Here is a 22,958-nt window from a genome sequence, read left to right as displayed (position 1 = left end):
GCGCCATATCCCATTCATACCAGGGCATCTTTCAGCGTCTGTAGATGTCTGTTATGCTCCTCCTCGTCTGAGCAGATCCTGTGTATATGGAGGGCTTGTCCATAGGGGATGGCTTCTTTAATGTGTTTAGGGTGTAAGCTGGAGCAGTGGAGCATCGTGAGGTTATCCATGGGCTTGCGGTAAAGCGAAGTGCTGAGGTGACCGTCCTTGATGGAGATGAGCGTGTCCAAGAATGCAACCGATTCTGGAGAGTAGTCCAAGGTGTTGCACGTTTTACTTGAGTGTAATTCGCGTTTATTGGAGTGTATTAACACGCCTCCGTTTAAAGGCCGTGTGCTTAACACTGCTAGGCTCTATATGTGTATTTTCAGCTCGGGAGTCGCCAGGTGTCGTATAAACACCTCACAAATATTCCAAGGTCAGGTTCAAAGTAATAAAACAATACACCGATTAGTAAGTTCCAAGCGATTAGTATTTATTATTACAAATATAATAAATACGCATGCACACGCTAAGGGACTAAGCTACAACTAAACTAAGCGATCAGAATACTTAACTAAACAGGAACAGGCAAGGTCAGGGAGCGAGGCCTTCGTTCCGATCTTGGTCTGTAACCTTCAGAGAGTGTGCTGGTCGCTGGGGGTCTAGTGGGGCTGGTTCGCGTAGCGAGCGTCGTATTGTCACTTACGGTTCGGCGGCTGGTGCTCAGCGGCTGGAGTCAGGATACAAGTCGAAGTTCTGGGTCGAAGTCAAAGCCGGAGCACAAAAACAGACAGGACCATGTGTGGGGGTCTATCTTTATAGTGGGCCCCAATGTCCGTGCCTTTTCGGGGCGGGCTTTACCTTCCATGCATTGATTGGATCAATTCTCAATCGATGTCTCATTAATTCCCCAATCTGAGGGTCCCTTCTCGATGGGTGGGGCGGTCTCTAGGGTCTTTTGAGATGGATACCTTTGGTGCCGCTCTGTCTGGACATCCACTTAAAGTATCTATTCAAACCCAAATGTTGCCATTGTGTGTGCCCAGATCTGGATTGCCTCATTAATATGCAAAGCGTTTTGCTATTAACACCTTTGGTTGAGATCTTCCACCTGGCCAGAAACTAGTTTTGCTGCGTGCAAAATGCTAATCAGTCTTTGCAGACTGCTTGTCTTGGCTAAACTGCTTTTTCCCTGCAGTCTTAGCAGTTCTCCATTTTGTTAGCCCAGTGTCCATCTTAGGTGGCTACAAAGGTGAGTCTGATGGTGGGATGGAACTTATTGATGTCATCGTGCAGTCATTTCAGTGATTCTTCGCCATGGGTCCAAAGGAAAAAAATGTCATCAATGTATCTGGTGTATTACGCCGGTTGAAGGTCCTGTGAGATGAGGAGGTCTTGTTCAAACATGTGCATGAAGATGTTGACATATTGAGGTGCGAATTTGGTCCCCATGGCTGTTCCGTGTGTCTGGATGAAGAACTTGTCGAAGATGAAGATGCTATGATCGGATGAGTTGCAGAATTACGTCCGGAGATTGGCAGTTGTCGGTGCTGAGTGCTGAGGCTGCTGCAGCAATGCCATCTTCATGGGGGATGTTGGTGTAGAGTGCCGAGACGTCCATTGTGACGAGGAATGTTCCTGGTTCAACTGGTCCATGGGTGCTGAGTTTCTGTAAAACGTCCGTCATATCGCGACAGAAGCTGGGCGTTCCTTGTACAATGGGTTTCAAGATGACCTCGATGTAGGCAGAGAGGTTCTCACACAGGGTCCCATTGCCTGATATGATAGGTGGCCTGGTGTGTTGGCCTTGTGTATTTTCAGGAGGCAGTTGAGATCTCCAATGCGGGGAGTACGTGGGATGAGAGCATGTAGGGTGCTCTGAATCCAAGGTCTTGATCAGTCTGTTGAGTTGGCAGGTGTGATCCTTGTCTCATCTGTTTGGCGGTGTTCCGCAGCTGGTCTGCTGCGTCCTGAACGCAAGTTGAGAATATGGACTGTATCTTGGTTTCTAGATTGCGGTGTCTGCTGCAGAGCTGTGCATGAGGTAGTTGAGGAGTGTGAGAGAGGCACGGCAGCAGAGTCGCTCAGCGTAGTCTGTGTTGTAGATCGACTTGCATGGGTTTATGATCTGTAGCCCTTTCAGGATCTTGTCTGCTTTCTTTCATCTTTGTAGAAACTTTATGTCAGCGTCTATATGCGCGATCTTCTTGGAGATCCTCTCCACTTAGAGCCAGCAGTTTGCGATGTCAATGGTAGCCATGATGTGGAGATGCGGCGTTGGACTGGGGTGAGCACAGAAAGAAGCCTTACAACACCAGGTTGAAGTCCCGAACATCACCCAAGCACAACGCAACGTCATTCACGCTCTCAAGACCAATCGCAACATCGTCGTCAAACCAGCAGACAAAGAAGAAGCCACCGTCATACTGAACAGAACAAACTACTGCAAAGAAGTTTACCGACAACTCAACAACCAGGAACACTACAGACAGTTACCCACAGATCTGACCAACTTACGTCAGTGGTAGGGAAATTACTGGAGAAAATTCTTCAAGACAGGATCTACTCCCATTTGGAAGCAAGGGGTCACATTAGTGAGAGTCAACAGGGCTTTGTGAAGGGGAGGTCATGTCTCACTAACTTGATCAGAGTTTTTCGAGGAGGTCACAAAAATGATTGATGCAGATAGGGTAGTGGATGTTGTCTATATGGACTTCAGTAAGGCCTTTGACAAGGTCCCGCATGGCAGACTGGTACAGGTGAAGTCACACGGGATCAGAGGTGAGCTGGCAAGATGGATACAGAACTGGCTAGGTCATAGAAGGCAGAGAGTAGCGATGGAAAGGGGTTTTTCTGATTGGAGGGCTGTGACTAGTGGAACCTTTGCTCTTCGTAGTATATATCAATGATTTGGAGGAAAATGTAACTGGTCTGATTAGTAACTTTGCGGACGACACAAAGGTTGGTGGAATTGCAGATAGCGATGAGGACTGTCAGAGGATTCAGCAGGATTTAGATTGTTTGCCTACTTGTGGCAATTAAGATCATATTATTATTAACTAGGGTAAAGCCAACTTCAATGGGGTAAAAATGGACCTGGGGCAAATAAATTGGAACCAAATGTTGACAGGACAAATAGCAGCTGAACAACAGGCTGCTGAGGGACTAAGACCTCAGACTATATATTTTTTAACAAAATATATAGATATGTGCATTGCTAGCTTTAACATTTTACAACTGAACAAAGACCTTTAAAATGGCTGAGCTAATCTGCCTGTGAACTGCAAACAAAAGAGGCTACTTGGGAATTTTGGAAAAACGTGCACCCCATTAGTGGAGTAGCCACTAACAGCTCCCTCTGGACTGTGCAGTGCAACTTCAAGGAGAGCTATACAAAGGTCATTGCATTTAATAGCCCAGAGTAACCAGCAGATGGATTGTCTGCTTAAACAAAGTGTTAGGAAAACAAAGGTAGTTTTCAGGCAATTACATTTGTACTGGTAAACATTAGAAATAAGGTACAGCTTTCAGTGTGTTTAATTTAACATTTGAGCCTGGATGTTAATGTGTTAACGATCTAGACTTCTGGTGTACAGGCTGCAATCCCACAATTTGCACATGGAACTAAATTAGAAACATTGTGAACAGCAAGGATAGCCTAAAACTTCAAAAAGGACATGGACAAGTTGGTGGAATGGGTAGACAAGTGGCAGATGAAGCCCAATACAAAGTGTTAAGTGATTCAGTTTAGTAGGATTATGGGGAGACAATGTAAAATAATGAGTGCAACTCCAAAGCAGGTGCAGGAGCAGCGGGACAGGAAAATATATATGCATAAGTCATTGGAGATGGGACAGGTTGAGAGGGTGATTAAAGCACTACATAGAATCCTAGGCTTTACTAATAGGGGCACAAAGTTTAAGAGCAAGGAGGTTGTGTTTATTGCATCCAATTCTGCGCACTACACTTTAGGCAAGGTGTGCAGACATTGGAATATGGTTCCAGGGATGACAGTTATGGAGACAGTTTGGAGAAGTTGGGACTATTTTCCTTGGAGAAGTCTGTGAAGAGATGTGGTAGAGGTATTAAAAATCTTGAGGGGTTTGATTAGATAAGGAGGAATTATCACCACTCGTGAAAGAATCAAGCACGAGAGAACACAGATTTAAAGTGATTGGCTAAAAAAACAAAAGCGACATGAGCAATAATGTTTTCAGGCAGCGAGTGGTTAAGGGCTGGAGTGCACTACCTGAGAGTGTGGTGAAGGCAGGGTCAAAGTATTCAAAAGGGAATTAAGCTGCTATCTGTAAAGGAAAAATATGCAGCGTTATGGGTGAAGACTGGGATATCACTATGTATATTGCACATTCAGAGGACTGTGTAACGATCCTACTGTTAATCCCGCTCTGTCCCTTCTTTTTTCTTTTTAATTTGGTACTCTGCTACTTCAATTTTTGTACCTGGAAAATTAATGGGACCTATGCCTTTAAGATGGACTTCACCTTTAATTTAAAAAAAGAACCTGCAGCAACATGTGCTGTTTAGTCTGACATCAGTGAGTCTCATCTTGATGGACTTGGCTGTCAGCCAATGAACATTTTACATTGCCTGGCTTTTTGCTGGTAATCTATGCTGATTGGTGCTGACCGTTGTGGAAGGTTCTGCAAAGGGCAGGAATGCTCCATCTGGTTTTTAGTTTGTTTGATTGCGAACCATGAGGGCCACAGCCTTGATCTCTTTCTCTCACCGGATAGACTCTGTCTAAAGATCTAAAGTAAAGACCTTTCGCTCTCTACAGCCAGAGTGAGCAGGGTCAGTTGTTCGAGAACTCTTTTTAAACTCCCGTGTGGGGAATTCTGCTGTTATCTCAGACAAGGTTTTGGTCATTCTGGTGAAGTTGGAAACAAATAATTTCACAGGCCTGGAGCTGTTTTATTGAGTGAAGGACCAGGTTAATAAAAATGAAAGCCCAAAGTTCGGATTGAATGCCCCTGCCAGTAGATCCTCGTTAGTAATCCAACTGGTGATTTCAAACATCTGTATCTGGGGAGGATAGCCGGTTACAGTGACTTCAATTTTAGCCCCTATCATTTTATCCCTTTCCTTACCTCAGTGTATGTCTGTCTTATGTGTTTGGGTAGAGAGCGGGATGATAAAAGGGGGAAGTAGTAGATTAGCTGGCCTTTATTCTGGTATGATTATTGCACACCTCATCTCTATTTTTGCAATAAACAGTTGTGTTTCACTTACAAATCCGTTGCCTGTAAGTCATTGGAGCAGTCAAGGACCAATGATCTCAGAAACGTTATACAAATTGTTAGTTAATTAACTCGGGTTGGGACTCCAGGATCTGTGGGGCTGGAATCGACCGCACACTAACCCAGGGTGTCATAACAGCTGGTACGACATGATGGGCCAAATGATCTCTTTGTGCTGTAAAAATACCATCATGTGGCACTTGTCAAACACCTTTCAGAAGTCCATGTCCTCCACATTACTCTCAGCAGCTATCTGTTACCTCATCAAAAAAAACTCAAAACGTATTTGCCCTGAGCAAGTCTGTCTAGCTTGCTTTAATTAACCTAACCAAGAGATTTTAATTTGTTCCACATTATCGTTCATTAACGTTTTGCCACCACCAAGCTTAAACTGTCTGGCTAGGCTTATCCTTACATGCTTTTTTTGAGCAAGGGTTAACATTCGCTATTCCCCAGCCCTCTAGCTAGCACCGCCCCTGTAACCAAAGATTGGAAGATTTCCACTTTCCACTTGATCTCACTCAGTATCCTCAGATGCATCTGATCTGGTCCTGATGGTCTGTCAATTTTAAGTACAATCAGCCTTTCTAGTTGGTAGGGTCTAGCTTTGACCTCCTTAGAACAAAAAGGAATGGGATTATGGCAACAAAAAGTTCAACAAAGTAGCGGGTGCCAATTGTTGATATCAAAATCATGCAACTCTGCACTGGAAGAATTGAGGGGTATTTTGAGGTGAGTCAGGGGTTGACGTGTGAACAAGTGGGGCTATTTCATCTCCTGTCTTTAAGCACCAAGCTTTTCCGCAGTCAAAAATGTTTTACTCCAAGAAAAACACACAAGTTAACTGGTTTTTTAAACTATTTATTTTCTGTGTGGGTGTTTCATCTAGTGTACAGATTCAGACAAAATAGACAAAACATATGTATATGGCTCTGTTCGGTTTAATATAGATTCAGTCACTTCATCCAGATGATTGAAACAGTGAGGTGGACGATTGAGGCACTGGATTGTGCGAGAAGCTTATATTTCTTGTTCTAAAGACCATTTTTGTCGGGTATTTACAGCAGCTTCCTCTTCTCAAACTCCTGGAAAAGAGGTAAAAATAATCAAAGTGGCATCTCATTTATCAAAAGCAGGTTCAAATTCTGAACTCAAAGTGATTCTTTCTTAAATTAAAGAGGCAGTGTTTTTAATCTCATTAAAACTGCATCAACAGTACTCGGTAACACCTCTTCTTTTTGCAGTGCGGTAAATACCACCATAAAAAAAAATTCTGATCATCTAACAGATGATCGCCCAATCCTGGCTTCTGCGAGCAGTCTAACCCCAAAGTCCTTCCATTAATGCATCTAATTGATTTAGAAAAGATTCCAGGGTTTTTAAACTTCATACTCCATCTCTCAATGTACTGGTTACTCTGAATAAAACCCTCTTGATCAGGCCTAAATATAACTTTTATTATTTTCAACTTGTCTCCCCTTAACCAAGCAGCACGGTAGCATAGTGGTTAGCACAAATGCTTCACAGCTCCAGGGTCCCAGGTTCGAATCCCGGCTTGGGTCACTGTCTGTGTGGAGTCTGCACATTCTCCCGTGTGTGCATGGGTTTCCTCCAGGTGCTCTGGTTTCCTCCCACAGTCCAAAGATGTGCAGATTAGGTGAATTGGCCATGCTAAATTGTCCTCTGGGTCCAAATTGCCCTTAGTGTTAGTTGGGGTTACTGGGTTATGGGGATAGGGTGGAGGTATGGGCTTGGGTAGGGTGCTCATTCCAAGAGCCGGTGCAGACTTGATGGGCCAAATGGCCTCCTTCTGCACTGTAAATTCCATGAAAAAAATGAAAACCTATTGAATTTGGGTTTAAAATATTAAATTCAAATCCACCCAGTCTCTCTCAAAACTATTTCCCCAATCAAACATTATTTCACTTTTTAATGCAACAATTCAAAAAAAATTCTTCTTTGCCGTTAAGAGTTTTGAACTGCAAGCAGAATGCAGCATCACATTTATGAAGCCCATCACCCCTCCTGCATCCTGACTCTGCAATTCCAGCCTCTTGCGCATCCACTTATCTTTACCCTACAACTGACCTTGTGTGCCTTTAGCTGTCTGTGCCCTTAAGCTCTGGAGTTCACTACATAATCCTCTTCACCTCTCTTCCCTCACTCCTCAGAATCTACCCATCCTGTCTTCATGTCTGCTGGCAGGCTCGTTGTCACATTATGTTCAACGACGCTCCTGTGAAGCACCTTGGGGGACATTTCACTGTGTAAAAGGTGCTACATAAATGCAAGCTGCTGCTGTTGACCCAGTTTGGCTGACAGCCCATAATGGTGACAGGTGCAATGGGGGCTGTTCCTGCTGTTTTTAAGGAAGGCAGACCCAGTTTGGTCACAAGTAGGACAAAGTAACCTCAACAGAAAATGAGCATCAGGGTGGGGGAGGCAGTGAGGGTGTGATATATAGATCTTTTTTTTAAAAGCACGCACGCACATCTCTAATAAGGACATTCATCAAAGTGATAAGACGGAATGCCAAGACATACATTTGAGCATCACAGCAATATATGCTGCTCAGCAGGCTGGTAATGATAGGACATGAAGCAGCATGATGCACGTTCTGCATTGCTTGACCTGCTGCAGGAAGATGCTGAGGAAGCTGGGCATTTCTCCTCAGGATGGGGGAGAAACAAGCAATGCACTGAACCTCTGGATATCTCATAACAGCAGGCCTTTCAGCAGTGTCTGCTAGCTCAATAGTTCAGCGAAAGGCACGAAGAGAGAAGAAACCGAAGGCAGATGGAATTACAAGGCTAAATGCAGCAGCGTATATAAAAGATTCCATGCACCTTGAGGGACATTCTTTGGAAAGCACTGGTTGAAAATGTTACTAATTTTATAGGAAACACAAGATGGATTCCTGTGTTAATTCAGGCTGGTGTTAAAGTCACACAGACTGTTATCATAGAATCCCTACAATGCAGAAGGCCATTCAGCCTATCGAGTCTCCACTGACCCTCTGAAAGGAAATTAAATCGTGAAATAAATGTTACCAACTACTTAATTCTGACAGCTAATTAGTAATGTTAACCAATTTACTGAAGAGATCAGAAAGTTCCCTTGCCTGCTGCAAACTCTCAAATCTTAGTCAAGGCAGTAGGCAAGAAACAAAAAGATCACCAAAATATTATATCCCAACTTCCCTATAGATGCTGTCTGGCCTGCTGAGTGTTCCAGCAGTGTCTGTTTACATTGCAGATTTCCAGCAACCTTTCCTTTTAATCTGCATGCTAACCTGGCACATCATCGTGGATTAAGGAGAGGGGGTGTGGAGCGAACAGAAACAGAAGACAGTCAGCCGGCGTCCTTGCTCCTGAATCTCTATCTGCCAATCTTTCCTGAGATGAGTGTGGATGTTGAGTGGGGATTAGACTGGGCTTAGTTGGGACTTTCCGCGGTTCAATAGGTTGCTGACAACTCCATGCCTGGGTTCGCAAATAATATATAAGCAACCAGAGTCCGGTAGTGAAAGGCTCTGACAACTACTGTGGAACAGTGATCCTAAAGCTCTTAAGCACTCCACTTAAAGATGTTGCGAAAACAGTGTGCACAAATAACTCTCCCACACAACTAGCTTCTGGGAATTGAACAGTACGACTGCAAACAAAAAAAATTTAAAAGACTTTCATCAAAATAATTGAATTCTACCTTCAACAAACTTATTTCTCCACCTTTAACCTGGTCACCCCACAATCAGTTTAACTGTAGAATTTAAAATGTATATCAATACATATACAAAACAATTACTGCTGCCTACCTATTGTTATTAATAAACTCTAGTCCAATCACTGAATTATTTTCCTGTCCTTCATCTTGCTCCAGTGGCATATTCTTTTTTGGTTGTTATTCTCCCAGGCAAGATAGAAAAATGAACTGTAGGAGAGCGACAGTCAGTACAGAGATCTTTAATTTGATGTACTCTACTGAACGCTTTAAAAAAAACTTCATTGCAAGTTATAAAATCATCGAGTGTCTTTACAACAGGGATAGATAGGTTTTTGATTAATAAGGAGAGCAGGGGTTATGGGGGAGAAGGCAGGAGAATGGGGATGAGAAACTTAACGGCCATGATTGAATGACGGAGCGGATTCAATGGGCTGAATGGCCTAATTCTGCTCCTAGTACATGTATTATTTGCAAAAGCAAACTGATTCATTTATCCTGTCTTCTTTCCTACCCTATCCAACCTTAAGAGTGCTGTGTGCTGCTGGCTGGATTTCTCAACATATATACAGAAATGTGCAGATTTCACTGCCCTTGGCCCATTGTGAACTTTTCTTCCTTCTTGGATAGTTTTTTTTTTAAATGCTTTATTTCAAAAGAATACACAGCAGAGAAAAATTGCCATTCAGCCCTGTGGACTCTGCAAAGTCCTCTTTACCAACATTTGGGAGTGTGTTAAAATTGGGAGAGCTGTCTCCCAGACTAGTCAAGCAGCAACCTGACATAGTCATACTCGTGGAATTACACCTTACAGATGATTTCCTAGACACCACTGTCATCATTCCTAATGGGTCTACCCTGTCTCACTGGCAGGACAGACCCAGCAGAGATGGCGGCACAGTGGCCTACAATCAGGAGGGAGTTGCCCGGGAACCCTCAACATCGACACTGCACCCGATGAAGTTTCAGTACATCAGGTCAAACATGGACAAGGGAGCTTCTTCCTGTTTACTACATACAGCACCCACCACCACCACCATTAAATGATTTAGTTGGTTTAGCTCACTCAGCTAAATCGCTGGCTTTTCAAGCAGGTCAGCAGCGCGGTTCGATTCACGTACCAGCCTCCCCGGACAGGTGCCGGAATGTGGCGACTAGGGGCTTTTCACAGTAACTTTGTTGAAGTCTACTCGTGACAATAAGCGTTTTTCATTGCATTTTCATTTTTTTCCTCCATTTGAACACCACTTGGAGGAAGTATGGAGGGTGGCAAGGGGGAAAAATGTACTCTCGGTAAGGGACTTAATGTCCATCACCAAGAATGGCTCAGTAGCACCACGACAGACCGAACTGGCCGAGTCCTAAAGGGCTGGGTCTGCGGCAGGTGCTGAGGAAACCAACAAGAGGGAAAAACATACTTGACCTCATCCTCACCAACTTGTCATCTGTCCATGCCAATATTAGTAGGAGTGACCACCACACAGCCCTTGTGGAGACAAAGTCCTGTGTGGCATGTGGAGTGGCATTACCATTTTGCTAAATGGACTAGAATTCGAACAGATCTAGCAACTCAGCACGGGGAAGCACAGTGATTAGCACAATTGCTTCACAGCTCCATGGTCCCAGGTTCGATTCCCGGCTTGGGTCACTGTGTGGAGTCGGCGCGTTCTCCCCGTGTCTGCGTGGGCTTCCTGCGGGTGCTCCGGTTTCCTCCCACAGTCCAAAGATGTGCAGGTTAGCTGGATTGGCCATGATAAATTGCCCTGAGTGTCCAAAATTGCCCTTTGTGTTGGGTGGGGTTACTGGGTTATCGCGATAGGGTGGAGGTGTGGGCTTGGGTAGGGTGCTCTTTCCAAGAGCTGGTGCAGACTCGATAGGCTGAATGAAATGAAAAATAATGAAAATCGCTTATTGTCACAAGTAGGCTTCAATGAAGTTACTGTGAAAAGCCCCTAGTCGCCACATTCCCGCGCCTGTCTGGGAAGGCTGGTACAGGAATTGAACCGTGCTGCTGGCCTGCTTGGTCTGCTTGAAAAGCCAGCGATTTAGCTCAGTGAGCTAAACCAGTCCTATGGCCTCCTTCTGCACTGTTAATTCTATGACTCTATGAACTCAAGACCGGGCAGCCATGAGGTGTTGTACGCCATCAGTAGAATTGTAATCAACCACAATCTGTAACCATGGCCCAGCATATATCCCACTCTACCCCTATCACCAAGCCAGGGATCAACCCTGGTTTAATGAAGATTGCAAGAGAGCATGCCAGGAGCGGCACCAGGCATACCAAAAAATGAGTGGTCCAGCTGATGAAGCTACAACACAGGATTACTTGCGTGCCAAACATCATAAGCAGCAAGTGACTGGCACAGCTAAGCAATTCCACAACCAACGGATCAGATCCAAGTTCTGCAGACCTGCCATATCTAGTCATGAATGGTGGTGGTTAATTAACAACTAACTGGAAAAGGAGGCTGCACAAATATCCCCATCCTCAATTATAGAGGAGCCCAGCACATCAGTGCAAAAGACAAGGCTGAAGCATTTGCAGCTATCATCAGCCAGAAGTGCCGAGTGATGATCCATCTCGACCTCCTCCGGAAGACCCCAGTGTCACAGATGCCAGTCTGCAGCCAATTCGATTCACTCCACGTGAAGACAGGAAACAACCGAAGGCACTGGATACTGCAAAGACTTTAAACACTGTCAATATTCCGTCAATAGTACTGAGGAACCTGAACCTGCTGCTCTCCTAGTCAAAATGCTGCAGCATAGCTACAATACTGGCATTTACCCGACAACATGGAAAATTGCCCAGGTATATCCCGTACACAAAAAAGTTGGACAAATCCAACCCGGCCAATTAACAACCTATCAGTCTACTCTCGATCAGTAAAGTGATGGAAGGGGTCATCAACAGTGCTAACAAGCAGCACTTGCTTGGCAATAATCTGCCATAGACGCACAGTTTGGGATTCACCAGGGCTACACAAGCCCCTGACCTCGTTACAGACATCGTTCAAACATTAAATATGGGCAAAAGAGCTAAATGAGGTGAGGTGAGGCAAGGCGAGAGTTACAGCCCTTGACATCAAGTATGGCATTAAGGAGCCCAAGCAAAACTGGAGTCAATGGGAGTCAGGGGGGAAACTCTCCACTGGTTGAAATCATCCCTGGTACAAAGGAAGGTGGTTCTGTTTGTTGGAAGTCAATTATCTCAGCTCTAAAACATCACTGCAGGAGTTTCTCGGGGTAGTGTCCCAGGCCCAACCATCTTCAGCTGCTTCATCAATGACCTTCCTTCCACCGTAAAGTCAGAAGTGGGGATGTTTGCTGATGATTGCACAATGTTCAGCACATTCACAACTCCTCAGATGCTGAAGCAGTCCATATCCAAATGCAGCAAACCTGGACAACATCCAAGCTTGGGTTGACAAGTGGCAGGCAACATTAGCGTCATAAGTATCAGGTAATGACCAACTCCAACGAGTGGGAATCTAACTTCTGTTCCATGACATTCAACGGCATTACCATCGCTGAATCCCGCATTATCAATATCCTGGGTGTTACCATTGAACAGAAACTGAACTGGACTAGCTGTATAAATGCTGTGGCTACAAGAGAAGGTCAGAAGCTGGGATACTTGTGGTAAGTAACTGGCCTCCTGACTCCCCAAAGCCTGCTGACCATCTGCAAGGCGTAAGGCAAAGTCAAGAATATGAAGCAATCTTCTCCACTTGCCTGGATGAATGCAGCTCCGTCAACACTCAAGAAGCTCACCACCATCCAGGACAAAACAGCCCATTTGATTGGCATCACATTGTGATGAATGTAAGAAATTGGTATGTATGCAGCACGGTAGCATGGTGGTTAGCATAAATGCTTCACAGCTCCAGGGTCCCAGGTTCGATTCCCGGCTGGGTCACTGTCTGTGCGGAGTCTGCACATCCTCCCCGTGTGTGCGTGGGTTTCCTCCGGGTGCTCCGGTTTCCTCCCACAGTCCAAAGATGTGCGGGTTAGGTGGATTGGCCATGCTAAATTGCCCGTAGTGTCCTAAAAAGTAAGGTGAAGGGGGGGGTTGTTGGGTTACGGGTATAGGGTGGATACGTGGGTTTGAGTAGGGTGATCATTGCTCGGCACAACATCGAGGGCCGAAGGGCCTGTTCTGTGCTGTACTGTTCTATGTTCTATGTTCTATATTTCATTTAATATCTATTGCAATAAGGTTTTTTAAAAGCCTGGGTTAAGGTATATATTTGTTGCAGTATTATTAAAGAATCTAGGTTAAGGCATCCAGACTATATGTCTGCTAAAGCTGTAATTTTCAAGTCATAAAAGATGAGGTAATTATTAATTTTAACCATTTACTTGTTTACAGAGAGATGCCCAATGCAACATTTTTATGATTGCTGCAGCTTCCTTGGAGAGTAAATAACTTATGAGGGATTGTATTTAGTTCTAGCTAAGCAGGTGTTGGAACATCATCGTGGGACACAGAGTATGTAATAATGGGAGGAGCCAGGTCTGTCTATAGTTTTGTAGTCTGTTGTAGGCTTTTAAATTGAACAGCAGCTTTGCCAAATGCTGTCAGGTTGAACAGGAGCTCCTGACAAGACAGAAGGATTTTCAGGTTGCTCTTGAAAGATTCCCTCTTAAAAATCTCTACAAGATAAGTAAATCTATTCTGTTAACTTTATTTATAACTGGCATTTGAACTGTATTGGAGTTGCTTGATTGGAGTTAGTGAAGGTGTAAGGCGTAAGTTTAAGTTTTTCCTTGTGCTTAAGAACTGTTTAACTGATAATTGTAAAGCTATTTTCTTTGATGTAAATGTGGTTAATTCTGTGTTTAAATTAAAGTTTATTTTCACATAAAAGATGCATATTGGTCAGAGTCATCGCTGGGGTGAGGTATCCTTTCCTCACAGTTTCACAAATTCAAAATGTTTGGGGTTCTGGTCTGGCATCCTAACCAAAGATGTAAAGGTTAGGTGGATTGGACGTGCTAAATTGCTCCTTAGTGTCAAAGATATACAGGTTAGATGGGGTTATGGGGATAGGGTAGGGCAGTGGGCCTGGGTAGGGTGCTCTTTCAGAGAATCAGCACAGACTCGAAGGGCTGAATGGCCTCCTTCTGCACTGTCAGAATTTTATGTCAGGGTCTGGTCTGAGATCCGAACACCATCCAAAAAAAATTTGCTCCCACGTCAATTACACACAGTAGCAGTAGTATGCATCATGGAGCCGGTTTAGCTCAGTTAGCTGGGCAGCTGGTTCATAATACAATTCCCGCATCGGCTGAGGTTATTCATGGCTCCGCCTTCTCAACCTTGCTCCTCGCCTGAGGTGTAGTGGTCCTCAGGTTATATCACCACCAGTCAGCTCTCCCCCCTCAAAGAAGAAAGAAGCCTATGGTAATCTGAGACTATGGCAACGTTACATTGCCATCATTGACAAGACGCACTGCAAGAACTCAGGATATTACCTTTGAAACCTATGACCACTACCCATCTAGAAGGACAAGGGTAGCAGATACATGGGAGCACCACCACCTGAAAGTCCCCTCCAAGCCACTCACTATCCTGACTTGCAAATATATCAACGTTCCTGCACTCGGGGCTGGTTTAGCTCACCAGGCTAAATCGCTGGCTTTTAAAGCAGACTAAGCAGGCCAGCAGCACGGTTCGATTCCAGTACCAGCCTTCCCGGACAGGCGCCGGAATGTGGCTACTAGGTGCTTTTCACAGTAACTTCATTGAAGCCTACTCGTGACAATAAGCAATTTTCATTTCATTTCACTTGAACTTCCTCCCGAACAGCACCACGGGTGGACTTGCAGCGATTCAAGAAAGGCCATTTAGGGATGGACAAAAATGCTGGCCTTGCCAGCTCACATTCCATAAATGAATAAAGAAAAAGAAATGCAAGTACTTTCCTTTCAAAAATATAGAGAAATGGAGAATTAAGAGTATCAGTATATTACTAAATGGCAGCATATACTCACACATCTTTAAGTTAATTCAGTTGATAACAAGAAGTCAAAGAAATAGAAGACTGTCTTGAAAAGACAACGGTGCAGAACAATGACTTTCAACCTGCAGCTAGGTATCATTATTTCCTGGTCATTTGTAGGCATAATAAATAGTAATCGCATCGCCAATTCATCAAGGTTCACGCTCATCTTAACCTTGCATCTTCAGTGTTGGCTTTTATCACAGCCAAAGAAGTCAAGGAGCTCAGATAAACTGTGTTTTGCTGCCACTTGGTGGCATTAACAAGCATTCACACTTTTAAAAAAAATTTAGAGTGCCCAATTCATTTTTTCCGTGGCCAATCCACCTACCCTGCACATCTTTTGGGTTTTGGGTCGAAACCCACGCAAACACGGAGAGAATGTGCAAACTCCACACAGACTGACCCAGAGCCGGGATTGAACCTGGGACCTCGGCGCCATGAGGCAGCAATGCTAACCACTGCGCCAGCATGTTGCTACCAGCATTCACATCTTGTATCATTGTGCTTAGGGCCATTTCTTTACAGTAAATGAACAAACCAAGATCCCATTTTTGTTATGTGATTCTGACCAGTATTTTAGGGTGGTGTTTGTTTTTTAAAATTTGTTTATGGGATGTGGGCATCACGGGCTAGGCCGGCATTTATTGACCATCCGAAATTGCCCACATGAAGGCGGTGCTGTGCCTCCTCCTTGAACCTCTGCAGTCTACCAAAGAGTTGTCATGTTGCTTGATGGATAATTACTGATCAGGGCGCCGGGGACATCTCTCCTGCTCGTCTTCAAAATGATACCATGGGATATTTTACCTCTCAGTTGAGAACACAGTCGTGGATTCAGTTTAGCATGATGTCCAAAAGACAGCAACTCCAACCATGCAACACTCCCTTGTCATTCGAGTGTCAGCCTTGATATGTGTGCTCTAAGTCCTACAGCAGGACTTGAACTCACAACCTGCTGACTGGGGCAAGAGTGCCACCCACTGAGCCATAGCAGGCACTGCTTAAAAGGATGGCTGCAGGGAAATTCTTCCAGAAATCTCCCAACTCTTTCTTGAGGGTTTTGATCTTTTAAGATCGATCTCAGGCTTTTGGGCAGCATAACACAGCCAGTATTTATTGTCTATCCCTACTTGCCTTCATAGAGCTCAGTGGTTTACAGGCCACTTCGGAGGGAAACTGAGAGCCAAATCAGTGGTCCTGAGGACAGACCAGTGAAGTGGCAGGATTCCAGATCTACAAGCAATGACAATGCAACAGCGTCATGGTCATTGTCCCTGATACCAACTATTTATTTATTTTTAAACAGAATGCAAATTCTCAAACAGTTTTGGCGTGACTTGCATTCACAGTTTATGGATTACTGTACTCCATAGCCTCCATCTATTGAGGAAGTATAAATGCAAAACAGCGAGTCAAATTTTCGGGAAGAAAATCTGCACAGCATTGAAGGTATAGTCAGGCTAGGTTGCTCAGTCTCAGTGCCTGTTATTCCCCCTGTAGTTTCCTCGTGCAAATGTCTGGTAATCCCATGTGAAAAGATATTTTTAAGACAATCTAACTAGCAGACTTCGGGTCCCAGTGCGCTATTTCATCAATAAATCCAGCACATTATGCCAATACTAAAACAATTATTTGAACTGATTTGTTAAAGGGAAACAACATAAGCTATCGATTCATTCCAATGAGTAGACTAGGTATTTTGCAACCCGCCAGAAGCTGTAGTGCGACTCCATGAAACAAGTGAAATATTGCCACACGTCACTGCTATTTCGTACAGTGTTAAGATGGATGGCACGGCAAATGGTAACAGAAACAATCTTTTTGACACTTTGGAAAAAAGGCTTGCATTCTTATAAAGCACCATTTAGGCTCTCAGCATACTCCCAAGTGCTTCACAACAAATCAATTACTTTAAAATGTAGCCCCTACTGTTTTATAGGAAAACCTGACAAACCTATGTCCCAATGTACCTCCTGCCCTTCTTCATGTCTAACAATACCACTTTCCCACAACACTGCACGGAACTGCCAACCTGATTATAATATATACTCAAATACAGGAATGGGGCTTGAAACTGTTACCCTTTGTTCAGATTACTACCACTAAACTAAATTGACATTTAAAACAGAGGCGGTCGATGGTGTGAAACCTGAGAAGGAGCCCGATGGCTGGTGTACCATGGTTGCAGTCCCAAATTGTCAATTGCCACCTTTAACCAGGGTGGTCCTGGAGCTGCGGCCGAGGGTAAAAATCAGGCTGAAACAATTTGAATAGGGACTGCATGAAGATGTACGAATGGAACCCCTCCCTTCTGGTACAAGGCAGATAGGCTATTCGACTAAGTGGAGGCACAGTCAAACCCAATCCACACACACACACACACATCAGTGGGACTTATTGGGTCGTGATAAGGCCCTTATGCTCTGGGTTATCTTAGTCCAAGACCAGTTGTACTGCCAAAGCTTCAGTTAGAATCAGCACAGGCTGGAAACTAAAACCGGCCTTTGTGATACAGTGCGACTGTGAGCAGTGCACTTACCTAATAAATCAGTATGATATTTCTATTCCCCAAACCTGCTAGCCTTGTGACCCAGGACTTGAAAAGTACAGCACGGGCAACATTTCAGCAAAAAGATGCAATTTGTAAAAAATACTCCACCTTTCCAGGAAAATTGAGATTCCAAGAATACCGAGATGTTAGAAATGGTCAAAGGTTCTATGTACTTCTTTTTTTTTTAGAACAGTACAGCACAGAACAGGCCCTTCGGCCCTTGATGTTGTGCCGAGCAATGATCACCCTACTCAAACCCACGTATCCACCCTATACCCGTAACCCAACAACCCCACCTTAACCTTAAATTTTAGGACACTAGGGTCAATTTAGCATGGCCAATCCACCTAACCCGCACATCTTTGGACTGTGGGAGGAAACCGGAGCACCTGGAGGAAACCCACGCACACACAGGGAGGACGTGCAGACTCCGCACAGACAGTGACCCAGCTGGGAATCGAACCTGGGACCCTGGAGCTGTGAAGCATTGATGCTAACCACCGTGCTACCGTGAGGCCCCAAATTGCAATATGTAGCCAGAGTATTCAAACTCAAGTTTTTAAAAAAGCAGCTTCACAAATTGAAAAGACGTGCAGTTTGAGAAGATGGTGGGGCCACAGGAAAGTCATGTTTTCCCTCTGAAATGACATGCCTTGAAATGATCACGGTACAAGCAATGTAGCAGCTAACAAGCAAAATCGGAAGTTTTTTTAACAGCTGTATTATTCCGTGCTAAAGTAGCATTAGTTTTCATTTGAATAATCTCAGGAATGTATTAACGTGCATGCCTTGGATCAATGCACCAGGGAACGTGGCAAGTCAGCAGGGTAGTGTGTCAATCTGCCCAATAGCAAGGATCACACAGCATGGTGTGCCTGGCTGTCTTGTAGAGTGCTGCCACCGAGAGAGAATAACAGCAGCCCTGTGGTGCAGAGCGATATGCGGAGCCATGTGTGGAGCTCTCTAAGGGATATGCCGATGAAAGCATCACAAGAGAGAGGGTGGCCACACTGTGTAGGAAGCCATGTTACAGCAAGATAAGATACTCAATCGTTGGGCAAGGACAGCAAAGCAGCAAGTGGAGCACAACAGTTGGAACCAAACCTAGAACACTCAGAGTGTAGAGTCCAGGAATTGCTTTCTTTAAAAACAATTGAACCCTTTTTTAAAAATATTTACAGCATTTTCAGGAGACAAGTTAAACCTAGAAGGCAGATGGTCCCAGGAGATGGGTCATATTTACTGCTTCTATGTGACTTCCACTGTGTGTTTTTTTAAGAAAAGGTATGTGGCTAAAGAAGGAATAAGAATTCTGCATCTCTCCTATTGCTGTGATGAGGGGTTGACAGATATAAAGAGCCTTGGTCTAGGGTGAGGCATCAAAAGCTGTGTTCAAAGCGACAGGAATCATATAGAGACCTGGTCAGCTCAGTGGTCACTGACCACAAACTGAACTGTACGAAGTTGAACAGGTGTTTTCCAATTAAAAGGCTTAACTCGGGCAGCACGGTGGCGCAGTGGGTTAGCCCTGTTGCCTCACGGCGCTGAGGTCCCAGGTTCGATCCCGGCTCTGGGTCACTGTCCGTGTGGAGTTTTCACATTCTCCCCATGTTTGCGTGGGTTTCACCCCCACAACCCCACAAAAGATGTGCAGGGTAGGTGGATTGGCCATGCTAAATTGCCCCTTAATTGTAAAAAAATTAATTGGATACACTAAATTTATTTTTTTTAAAAAGGCTTAACTCAACAGGCATCCAATAGGCTACTTTTGCATTTGAATAAGCTGGGCAAAGTTTTAATTTACCTTTGAGTAACGCTTTTCTTTAACTCATGAAATGGACAGTTCTTTCAAGGGGCCAGCACAGGGGTGATGGGCCAAATGGTGCCCCTTCTGTGCTGCAAGATTTTATGAAATTGAAGTGGCTCACAATCATAAAGGAAAATCAAAGCTGAGGACTGGATGAAGATCATTTAGGACAGTCCGCATATCAGCGATAGATAAGAAAAAGTCGGAATGATTTTGACTGTGTGAAGAAAGGGAGGTGTTTACACTAAGGTCCAAATTCATATGGAGGACCTTACAGATGATAAAACATGCCCAGTGTTCAGGTTTTGCATTCTCTGTAAATTCTGGAACCAAAACTCATATTTACCTTATGTATGGTGCTACCTAGCTTGGCAGGGGACATGCTGATTACCACTCCAGCATGCTGAAGGGCAGCAATCTTTTCCTTGGCTCCACCTTTGCCTCCTGCAATGATGGCACCAGCATGTCCCATTCTCCGGCCTGGCGGTGCAGTAAGACCAGCAATGAACGAGACCACTGGTTTCGCATTGGGGCCCTGTAAAAACAGTAAGCAACAAATCGATCATTAAGCACTGACAGGTAGATGTCCGTTACTGGACCAGTAGACCAGTGAATGAGTTCAACCCCGTGATGGGTTGAGATTTTAAATTCAGGAATTTGAAGAAAAAAAGCTGAAAATAAAATGTAAAATCAAAAGTGACTATGAAACTGTAGATTCATCATTAAAAATCCAGTTAGTACGTTAATGTCCTCCAGGGAAAGAAGCCTGCTGTCCTTTGTGTGGTCTATACATGACTCAAGCCTCACATTGATGTGGCTGACTCTTCACTGCTCTCCGGATTGGCTGAGCAAAGCACTTAGTCATATGAAATATCAAATCAGAAAATGCTGGAAATTTGCAGCAGGCCCGACAGCGTGTGTGGAGAGAATCAGACTTAATGATTCAGGTCAGTGACTTTTCATCATCGATTTTGGTGCAAGGTCAACGATCTGAAACATTGACACTTCTCAATCCTGACTAAGCTTTACTGCCAGTAGAAGTAACCCAGTGTTAGGAGAGCAGTCAATGCTTTCAACATAAAAGGCGTGAGATACCCATTAAGGTAGGTAAACACCAAACCTGACATATAAAAATAAAAACGATTAACGAATAAAACCCAGGCGGAACAAATGCAAATTTTGCGATGGCCACAAGGGGATAACTGGAGCTTTGAAAAAGGGTAATGGGGATATGCCAGGTTTGAGGATTGGGTGGAGGCTTTTGAATGCGTTGCAACTGGAGGAGGTTTGGCCACAGGGAGGCAGTTTAGTCTTTTATGAGTAGTTGAGCCTCGGAGTATGATGGCATGGACGAGAATTTTGGGCAGCCAGAGAAGGAGGAAGCACAGGCAGAGGTGAAAGAAAGCAATCTTGACAGTGAAGAGTTTGTAATAATATTGTCACAGTGAAATACACTCGAGATGCATTCAGGACTCTTGCCTTTCAGGACCCTTCTCCCCCAGACTGTAATAATAATAATCTTTATTGTCACAAGTAGGCTTACATTAACACTGCAACAAAGTTACTGTGAAAAGCTCCGAGTCGCCACATTCCGGCGCCTGTTCGGGTACACAGGAAGAATGTCCAATTCACCTAACAAGCACGTCTTTCGGGACTTGTGGGAGGAAACCGGAGCACCGGGAGGAAACCCACGCAGACACTGGGAGAACATGCAGATTCCACACAGACAGTGACCCAAGCGGGAATCGAACCTGCGACCCTGGCTCTGGGAAGCAACGATACTAAGCAGAGGACGGAAACTCAGTGTCCAGTGGGCAGAGAGGCTATAGTGCAATGTGCAAGAGGGCAAGGGAGATTGATAGCATGAAAGCCAGATAAATACAGGTGCTAACGTGGGAGCTCCTTATCTGCCTAATATTACAGGTTTTATAAGTAGTGAGCAATGATACTGAGCAAGAGTATACTTGTTTATAATTTAACAGAGGAAGGCAAGGTTATAAATTATTACATGTATCCTGTGCACCAGGAAGAAACTGTTCTTTAAAGTGTTCAAAGTAAAACAGTTAAAATAGAATGTTTGTAATTTTTCCCCTTTTCACAAGTGGATGGCTGACTCCCAATTGGAACGAATCAGGCAATATAGCCTGTTTTAGTAGAACGAAACAGACCCTCACAGGTTAGCCCTTTCTCCTAGTGTCAGTGGTCAAGTGCTCCAAAAATGGTGATAGGTAAAGGTGAAGCACACAGTACATTGTTGACTTACTGTCATTGGTGCACAATTAGAAGATCACTGACTTCTACCCATTATTACGCATCCACTCCAATCTTTACTAAAATATACTGGTGCTTGCTTTTTAGATCTATGACCAGAGCACGTGATACAGGTCTTGGCTATATCAGTGAAGTAACCCCCGCATAGATGAACGCAGTAACTTCATTACAGTGTTAATGTAAGCCTACTTGTGACAATAAAGATTATTATTATTATGGTCTGAAGGAGAAGCAAATCTCAGACGCAAGAGTGATTGCACCTCAAGCGTATTTCACTGTTCTCTGGCAGCTATGGGTGGGTTATGGAGCTTTCAGACAGTTGTTACTAGCTTCTTGAAGACTTTCAACTCAAAAAACACCACGCTTAAAATTAGAAAACGTGGTAATTCTCTGGACATGAAAATCATAAGGAAATTGCAACAAAACTATCAATGAGTGTCTGTCAAATTTGAAGCTCCCTTTGAACATCCCTAACACGCTGCGTTGACAATGCCTTAAACTGACTTTTTTGGTATCACTCGACAGCTGTCTGGCAGCAAAGAAAAGCAACATCTTCTTCCTTTGGACTAGGTTCAACCCTAAATCTGCAAAGAGAAACACTGGTAACCGAGATTAATGTTACAGTCAGAGCTACCATCTGGCCCTTGTGCCAACAATGGCTTTTAGTGTAATCAGCATCAAACACTTGCCATCCACTGCACACCACTACTGTGCAGACACCCTCAGGGAGAAAAATAGAGGCACTAATACCAGTCATATGCCTGTCAGACCAAAGTGTGAATTTGAGAACGAATAAAAGGTCAACTAAAATTTAATTTGAAATAGCAGTCCTTCTGTCCCTATCCAAAATAGCAAATGCCTGAAGAAAATTTGCATTAGATTTTTCCAAAATCAAACCACAAATTTACTAGGCTTACCAGGTGGACAAGGAAAAATTGTTCGGTACAGGGACCATGGGTCACAGATTTTGAGGGGAATGCAGGGAAGAATTTTTTAACTATTGAATGGCAATTAACTTGCCGTCCATGAGAGGATGGAAGCAGGAGACAATCAATGATTTCAAGATTGGCATTTAAAGGATAGGTCAAGGCAACGGGACCTACTGGTCTGCTCTACAGAGAGGCGGCAAGGATCTTGATGGCCACCTTCTGTGCCGCAAGTGACTCCATGGCTTGAAATATAGGACTTAAATATGGTCACTCCTCCCCAGTGGCTTTCTTTTAATTCATTCCTGGGACGTGGGCCAACATTATTGCCCATCTCAGAGGGAATTTAAGAGTCAACCACATTGCTGTGGATCCGGAATTACATGTGGGCCAGATCAGGTAAGGACGGCAGATTTCCTTCCCTAAAGGACA

General features: G+C 44.2%; 1 protein-coding gene across 1 annotated transcript in view; it reads right to left on the bottom strand.

The window, feature by feature from the left end:
* Nucleotides 1-6,085: 6,085 nt before the first annotated feature.
* The window catches only part of suclg1 (succinate-CoA ligase GDP/ADP-forming subunit alph), a 78,321-nt gene continuing 61,448 nt past the window's right edge, over nt 6,086-22,958 (bottom strand). Inside the window, exons 8-9 of the mRNA XM_038793232.1 lie at nt 19,676-19,864; nt 6,086-6,325 (exon numbers count right to left, since the gene is read on the bottom strand). Coding sequence (XP_038649160.1) covers nt 6,299-6,325; nt 19,676-19,864 — 216 coding nt within the window. The 3' untranslated portion in view covers nt 6,086-6,298. The remainder of the gene's footprint in view (nt 6,326-19,675; nt 19,865-22,958) is intronic.

The sequence above is a fragment of the Scyliorhinus canicula genome, chromosome 3 (genome assembly GCF_902713615.1).
Source record: "Scyliorhinus canicula chromosome 3, sScyCan1.1, whole genome shotgun sequence".
Classification (NCBI taxonomy): domain Eukaryota; kingdom Metazoa; phylum Chordata; class Chondrichthyes; order Carcharhiniformes; family Scyliorhinidae; genus Scyliorhinus; species Scyliorhinus canicula.
This window is presented reverse-complemented; position numbering and strand designations above follow the sequence as displayed.